This window comes from Rhagoletis pomonella, unplaced genomic scaffold, assembly GCF_013731165.1.
Source record: "Rhagoletis pomonella isolate Grant_MI unplaced genomic scaffold, Rhpom_1.0 Rhpom_scaffold_00008, whole genome shotgun sequence".
Taxonomy (NCBI): Eukaryota; Metazoa; Arthropoda; class Insecta; order Diptera; family Tephritidae; genus Rhagoletis; species Rhagoletis pomonella.
Window position 1 is genome coordinate 41,980,357 of NW_023458562.1, and position 8,905 is coordinate 41,989,261.

The 8,905-nt window shown below is 34.5% G+C and overlaps 1 protein-coding gene across 1 annotated transcript; it reads right to left on the reverse strand.

The window, feature by feature from the left end:
- Positions 1–6,584: 6,584 nt before the first annotated feature.
- LOC118745193 (protein windbeutel) lies at positions 6,585–7,575 on the reverse strand. The gene has a single exon (XM_036478716.1). The coding sequence runs from the start codon at positions 7,433–7,435 to the stop codon at positions 6,635–6,637; it is 801 nt and encodes a 266-aa protein (XP_036334609.1). The 5' UTR covers positions 7,436–7,575; the 3' UTR covers positions 6,585–6,634.
- Positions 7,576–8,905: the final 1,330 nt, after the last annotated feature.

The following is an 8,905-nucleotide window of genomic DNA, read 5'->3' on the forward strand; positions in this document are numbered from 1 at the left end:
GGCGCAGGAGTCGAGATATTTGTAAAACCCGCATTTATGGTCTGATTTGGTTCGTATTTAGAACATTTATTACGTATATGAAAAGAAATTAATCCGAAAAAAATTTTGCCGATAGGTGGCGCAGGAGTCGAGATATTTGGAAAACCCGTATTTATGATCCGATGTGGTTCATATTTAGAACATATATGACTTATATGAAAATAAATAAATCCACAAAAAATTTTGCCGACAGGTGGCGCAGGAGTCGAGATATTTGGAAAACCCGTATTTATGATCCGATTAAGTTCACATTTAGAATGCATATTGCTTACATGAAAAGAAATAACTACACAAAAAATTTTGGCAGTTATGTGGCGCGTGAGTCTATATAATTAAAAATTCGGCATCTGTGCTCAAATTTGGTTTATATTCAGAATAGGTGTATTATCTATTTAAATTGAAATAGTTATATTGAAAATTTTGTTTGTTAAGTCAAATTTAGTATAATATTAACTGCAAGATTTCAAAAGACTAAAAAGTAGAAAATAATATTATAGTTAAAAAAACTAAAAACACGCTTTTATTACAAAAAGAACTAAAAAGTATAAAATAATTTGTAGATATAGCGATTCCGTTTAAGAAGAATAGGAAGTTCCCTAACCTGATTTAATTTAACTGTTTTAAGTTATCTAAAAATATGATTAAAGTGATTGATCCGTAGTTATAGTCAAAATAAAGTGCACTGTAAAGTTTGTTGCAGTTTTTTTACAGACACCCCATTGAAAGTTATGCCAAAAAGCTGCAACTAACTTTACAGTGCACTTTATTTTGACTATAACTACGGATCAATCACTTTAATCATATTTTTAGCTAACTTAAAACAGTTAAATTAAATCAGGTTAGGGAACTTCCTATTCTTCTTAAACGGAATCGCTATATCTACAAATTATTTTATACTTTTTAGTTCTTTTTGTAATAAAAGCGTGTTTTTAGTTTTTTTAACTATAATATTATTCGGAATACTTTTGTCCACTTTAGGTCCAAATTCTGAATTAGGCTTCGCACGTATGATTTCAATTTATAAAATTTGATTCTATCACTAGATCCTAAACTGATATTACCAGGTACAAAATCCATTATTCCATCAAGTCTATAATTTTTAGGGGTCGGCAGCCAAAAATCAAAAATTTCCTGTCTTGACATTTTGGGAGTCATTTTGAAAATTGAAAATAAATGTATGGGTGCCGCAGCTAGCCGCAGAATTGTTTTATGGATTCTGTTAGTATATACATCAATTTAGAGAATAAGTATAATAAGTGATCTATATTCCGTCATATAAGAAAGATTTCGTCTACAAAAACAAAAATAATAATAATTTGGTACTCAGCAAGAAGATTAAAACTTTATCAGCTCCAAAACAATATGTGCGTCCACTTCGGTAATAATTCTTACATTTCCTGAATTTTCTTGCTTAAAACTATGACGGAGAAAGAAATGAAGTTAAAACAAAGTTTCTTTAATCAAATTATTGAGCCTTAAAAATACTCAGTTTTCGTTACACGCACAATTTCATTTTTCACTTATTGCTTACTATTACTTTTGGATACCGTTATATTTATATGTAGCCAAATTTTTTCAAACAATGTTGTATTTACTCTTAAGTAGACAATATTCTTGGATATTTGATAAAAATTTTATTGAAATATTACAAACAAAATTTTTTATTAAATTACCCTAGCTTTGCACATTAGACCACTATGCCACGTCCACCTTGGTGAACGTAAGTTCCGCAGGGTTATCACTGCTGCTGCAGCTCGCTTCGTACCGGCAGGATGCATGACGGACGCACGTCCAAATTTCCCTGCTGAAACGGCTGTTCTAGCCGATGAGCGTGACAGTCTTCGTCAGGCCGATCCCGGAAATCCTCGTATCAGGGATCTCAACGCGGAGATTCGGCAACTAGTGAACGTACATAAGCGGAAGCAGTGGGAAGAGCATCTGAAGACCTGTAACTTCGCCTCCGATGTGGGTAAGCTTTGGTCAACCGTGAGGTCACTGTCCAATCCGACGAAGCACGACGACAGGATCGAAATTTCTTTCGGCGACCATGCTTCGTCGGACCCGGAGCGATGCGCGAGCTATTTTAGCCGGCAGTTCATACTGCATCCTCCGGTGGACAAAGCCAAGCGTCGAGTGACCAGAAGGCTGCACAAACTGCCAACAACTTGAGCCCCCCTTGCTTTCACTAGCGGTGAAGTTCAGGTGGCTATCGGGAAGGCGAAAGCCTCCAAAGCCATGGGTCCCGACGGAATATGCATGTTGAAGCTGAAAATTTGGGTCCTGCGTGAGTAGCGTACCTAACGGAGGTCCTCAGTATGTCTATTGCCATTCTTATCAATGAAATATAAAGTATTTATTTTTACTGTGCATTATTTCCCTCAGTGTAGGTAAGGCAAGTTAAGTCTAAGTATTGCATAATCGGGTTTTTAAGCTTAGTTTCCAGCTTCAGAAAAATTACAAGAAATACTTTTCATTATTTCTCTGCATTGAAAGAATCCTTTGCCATTGCTGTAAATTTTCTTGAAGAAATATTTACATGTACATATGTATATTTTTAAAGAGCTGTAAACAGACCAACAAATCTTAATAGAAAATTTCGTTTTCATTTTTTAAGCGTGTTTTTATAAGATTTTTTTATATTTCTTGAGCTGGAAATATGCTTTAGACTCAAAAAAGACATTACAACAAGAAAACAATTGGCTTTATGTCAATATGTAAGGAGTGACATAACGCATCAGCATAAATACATACATATGTATACTAATTTTAAGACTTACTTCAATATTACCTTGAAAGACTTTTAACTGCATTCGCATCTTATATGCAAATATCGTCGTTTAAAGTAAAAAAACCGCGTATCAGCAAAATGCAAAACAGCGTATCAAGATAATGCAAAACCGCGTATAAATTATTCTCTAGAGAGTAAAAACGCTCATATTTCAAAACGGTTCTCTTTTTTATAAAGCAATAGCACTTCTGGCTAGTATATTTCAGGACGAATGGGTAATGATTGAGCCAAGAGCTTGTGTAAGCAAATCCAATTTTTGGCAGCCAATGTCAGTTACGCGGTTTTGCAGAATGACGATACGCGGTTTTGTACTTTAAACGACGATATGTATACATATGGACAGAAACATATCTTCGCTGCGCCAACAAAAACAGTTATGTGTTTTTTATAACTTTTCAGGAGAGCAAAAAAACTGATTCCTGGCGCCAATAGGCAATATTTGGCAAATGTCGTGTTATACAAAATTATATTAAAAATATGTTATTGATTTATGCAAAAAAAATCAATTTTTTTGGCCAATTACTACGTGATCAACATTTGCGCCGCTATAAATAGCTGTTTTTATACACGATTTAAATTTGCTTTTGGCGGTATGGAATCGTATGCAATATGTACATGATGCAATGTATAGAAGTTGAGGACTCGATTAGCTAACTGCCCCTTGCTCCTGTTATGTAATGAATAAAAAATTATAGTTTAAAAAACTAAAACCTCCCTATTATAATTGCCATTCGTACTGTCATCAGGTATGTAACCTGAGAATAGAAATCGCTGCATCTTTTAGGCGCATCAATATTACATAGTTACATCCCGAGCTAATAAAGGGTAGGGATGTTCCGATACAAGTAAATACGAGTATGTACTCGATACTTTTGTTTCGATACCAACTACTTTTTTTACTCGAATCGTTGTTTCGATACCTACTTGGTATTTTGTACAAACCATGAAATTGCCAGAGAACTGGTTTTTTCGGACAGCGTATTAACTTGACCCAATGCACTTTTTTCAAGTTTCGATGGGTGATATGCAATGAAAGCTCGTATATACAAGAAATAATTTCAATATAAATATAATTGAATTTTTTTAAATGCTTTCACATTTGTATACATTAGCAAATTTGCATAACATATTAAATTGCATAAAAATGTAAAACTAAGTATGTATTTATCGAGATAGAATATCATAAAACGAATGGAAATCTTTGTGTATATACTTATTGCAAGCGATCAAATTAAATTTTAGAATCTATGTAGTGTAAGCGGTATGTGCATACATATGTATGTATGTATGTATTAATTGGTTTATAATTATTTTTTACCTACATCGAAATCAAAGCCCGCTCATCAGTTATAAGCAATGAAGCGTATACCGGTTTTTTCGGAGTACATTTGTACTGTTTTTGGTCGGTTCTAAACCAAAAGATATATAAGGCTTTCTGCACATTGGTCGCCCAATCATTGTTGCTTCAATGTCACAATCATGATGCAACGATGACATGACGACTACACTTTCACATACTCGGTCGTGATATTTCAATTCATTTGGCGTCTAAAACTTCATTTGGAGCAGGTATTTTCTGTTTTTCTGGTAGATATTTTCGCGAAATATTTACAAAAACCTGGAATTTTCAAAATATGGATTATGCTGCAACAATTCTAGATATAATTTTTCAGTAATTTCTCTTTTCTTTTCCTGAAATGCGCACGCACGCTGAGACTTTTTACAATTTCGTCATATTTCATAGTTAAAACTCTCACATTTATTGAATTTCATTGCAATTATCCACTTTTTAATAACTTCTACAGATTTTATGCAAAAAATACAAATTGCAATATTACAAATGCAAATATTAACTTTTTCACTAATTTTTCCCCATAAAATGTAAACAAACAATGCGTGCAAAACGATTAGCAAACTACAGTGCCATACTTATCCGTTTCTGCATCTTCTACGATTTGCCGATAACTAGCCGATAACGATAAGTGTGCAGATCTCCTTTGAAATTCATGTGCTCGGCTCAAAATTTCAGGGCGAGACGATAACGCAACTACGATTGGACGACAAGTGTGCAGATAGCCTAAGAGAACGGCAAATGCAGTAATGTGGGCAATAGGTAGTGTTAATAAAATAAAAAAAATTCCAAAAATCACATACCTAACTGTTTTTGTTGGCGCAACGACGGTATACCTCATAAAGGAAACCACGTTAATAAAATTAAAGAAATGTTTTATTCGATTGTTTTAAACACTTTTTTGTTTTTATTAGCCCAATGTTTTTGCGCGTTTAGTTTCTTATTAAAATATTTTATTCTAATAACAACCGGGACTTGATTTAATGTTTTTTTCTAAATTTATACGAAGGTTCTAATTCTAACAATATCTTGATAGTTTTTTTAACTGCCCTTTAGTGAAAATTTTTTCAAGGGAGGTTTGTAAAGACTTAGTCCCGTTTAACTGAAAGGTAAGATCCGCTATATTGTCTTCCATTGTCTTTTTTTAATGAAGAACTTACTCAGTTTGCGTCTGCGCATCAACAGATGATATCGTCACTTCTGAACTTTCGAGTGCTTTAGGCATTCCAGGCACAGAAACCTCCCAGGGCATGGGTTCTGCACCTGGGTATAAACGCATGCGCTTAAAAATATTTGTCCGCAATGGGCAAGTAAGAACGGGCGCTGAAATGATTTTCACATGCACGGGAAGAATCTTACAATTAAACACCGCAGCTGTTCTCCCAGCGAATTCTTCTAACTTCGCAACTAGGCGCCTTAAAGTATCGCACCACTTTAACGTCTTGGCTCCTGCCAAACACAGCACAACGCTCGTAGTTTCTGCTCCATTTCATTTTTGTATATGTATCTATAAATTGATGTGGTCGAAAAACAAACAAATGCACACCGTTCAAAACTATCTCACAGCACGTAATTGAGTTTTTAATGAAAAATAGAAAATGCCAACTTGAAAACGGTTAAAAGTTACTCATCATTTGACATTATAGTCGGTGTTCAAAAGAGAGAAATGTCAAAATCACTTCTACCTTATTTAATATGCCTTGATTGAAACTACCTTCTTGTTTGTATCATTCCTACATCTTTATCTATGTAGATTCCTCAATGGCCACTTCAATAGTATCTCATATGTATACATTTTAAGCCCCTCGCCGCTCATTGCGTGGCCTTGGCCTTAGGGTAAAAAAACTGGCCCACTGCAAGTCCACTGTAAAGTAGCCAAAATATTATTTCATCCCGACGTGTCTCCGAATACCAAACGCATTTGTTATGTAGTCATATGCGAATGCCAAAAGCCGGTTACCATAGCAAGTTCCAGTGTAATTTGCAACACAACAAACAAAATGTTTCAAACAAGGAAAAAGCTGTGTAATAATTTATTAACGTAAACTAAGTATACATATTTGATTTGATTCATTATACCTAAAACATGTTTGTACATTTAATAAACAGTTTAGGTGCTATCTAATGTATCGAAGCACATATTTATTCATTTTTCTTTCCAAATATGCCCTTATTGCTTTTTATTCCGCTATTCCCTTGCATATTAAAGCCACTGTATGCATGAACTTACATATGTAATTACATATATACTACATACGGACTATCTATGTACATGTGTATCACCACAATTATTTTTTCTGAAAAAGGTATTTGGTGTCAAATTAAATGATTGTCTTTCATTTTACTACATACTGCCCAAGGCGAATTTAAATGTATATAAATTCGTCTTGATAATACCTGGCTTACGTTTTTATGTGTCTATGTACATATTTCTGCATGCGATTTGTACATCACTTTTAGAGTTCTTCGTTTGGCAACCCTTTGGTCAGTTTAGTCACTCTAAATGCCTCCAGTATGTTAAGCTTTTGTTGCAGCTCCAATTTCTTTGCATCCGTTACTTTTCCAGCTTTCAGACGCTGCAACCTCTTTGTCTCCTCCTCCACATAGTCGTAGCCCTTCTCATTGATTTTCCTCATGAAAACGATATACGCTTTAGCACTTGTCTTTGCGGCTACGCTCGTTAGCTCTTGCGATATTTTTTCAGCTTTTTCTATCAATTTCCTCTGTTCGGAGTCCTCTTTGTTGGCATATTTTTTTACTAATTCCTCAAACTCCTTCAAACAGCCATCGCGTCCAATGTACAATTCCGTATTCTGCGTCACGAATTTTTTCAAATTGTCCAATGTCACATCCAGATAAGCGGGAAAGCGCTCAAATTTATCCACTTTTCCATCTTTGAAGAGCAAAATACCGGGGAAATTCTTGTCGTCCACATTGAATCTTAGACCCAGTTCCTTGTTTTCATTCTCGCCGTAGTCTTTGATGCCAACAGTAGCTACCAGCAGCTCCTTGGTAACTTTGTGTGCCGCCCTTGATAATGCGGCGAAAGCTTCGTGTTTTTCGCCATATGGAAAAGCTATGTCGAACTTGACCAGAGCGTAAGGGAAGCGCTCGATAGTCTGATCGAAGTTCAGTTCATCCAGTTCCACACAGCCGGCGCATGAGCTGGCCTCTGTCGCTGGCGTCCAAATGATGAACACAACAATGGCAACTAGATTTGGCAGGTACTTTATTGGCGTTTGCATATTTAGATACATGTATATTAAAATTTCTGCTTATCAAATTTTTCAGTTTATTCTGTTGTACAAATTTTGTTGTCGTGCTTTCGTCACTTCAACACCACCGGCAAAATTTTATGACTGAATAAACACGAATAGGAAAAGAAAGGTAGATTAGCCTGTTGCTATAACCACCATGTAGCTGCGCTCACTTACTTAGGTGGTTCTCAAATACTGTAGCCCTGCTCCCGCAACTCCACACAGTCTCCATCATATAGCATACGATCTTCAAAAGTGATACAATTCAAAATTTGACATTTTTGAAATTATGCAATACAAATGTACACAGTGCTTTTATTTAAATTTCAGCAAAAGCTAGAGCATATTTTTATTAAAAGTGGTTGAAAAAACAACCTAATATATGATTAGCATGTGATAAGAAATAGTTTTTCGAATTTTTTTATGACAAACGTGTAATTTTGAGTTGCGTCACCTTTGAAGATCGTGTGCGATACGTACTACACTCATCGGAGAGACACTCGGTAGCGAAATGGAGATTTTTATTCTCATACAAATGCATACATGTATGGATATACAAATGTATATAGTACCTACATTGACTTAATATCTTCCTCTTGTGCAGATCGCTTTATTTATGTATGTATATTTGAAGCGTTTCTCTTCTAGTAGCTCATTAGCGATATTTACTCATTTTTAAAGGTACTATGTATGTATATCAGGGTGGCCAACTCATTTTTGATAATTCCCCGATTTTGCCTGAAACCTCGTAAAATTCACCACCCATAGCTATCTTCTTATTTACGACAAAAAAAAAAAAACAAATGGTATTTTAATATATTTCTGGTCTTTCTGTTTATTTTATTTTTAAATGTAATTCATCTATGTATTCATAAACCAAACCAAACTTTTATGTTTCTTAACAAATAAAGCATACAAAATTTACATATAATATTAAAAAATTAGTCGCACCAAATTTTAACTAGTTTTCACAATTATTTTTCTTTTTTGTTATTTAATTTGAGTTATTTTTTTATAAAAATATTGTACACTTTTTAACAAAAACCGTTTAAATCCAAGTTTCAAACTTTGTGCAATATAAAAAAAACAACAAAGTTTGAGCATTTCGGGCGAAACCGAATTTCATATATCGTCGTTTTTACTTTCTCTAAATTACCTAAAAGTGTATAACAATCTTTTTTATTGTCAATAGATTGTTGTAAATATTAACTTGGAGTAAATGAGCGTCCTCAGTCAGTGAAATATCGAAGTTCTCGTATATCCCAAATTTACCATTATACGGGAAGAGGGTGTAAATTTGGTCCGATTTGAATAGTCGAGTTTGGTAAAAATTGTTAATCGGTTATCGAGATACACATTTGTGGGCATAAGTGGGCGGTGCCACGCCCTAATCCAAAAATTTATAATAAAAACCAAACTTTTTGCTCGGTGGTCATTGCAATAATCGATTTAGAGTCAATTATTTTCAGT

Bases quoted from the DNA above. Each gene is read 5' to 3' on its own strand.
- LOC118745193 (XM_036478716.1), bottom strand. From the start codon at position 7,435: ATGTATCTAAATATGCAAACGCCAATAAAGTACCTGCCAAATCTAGTT.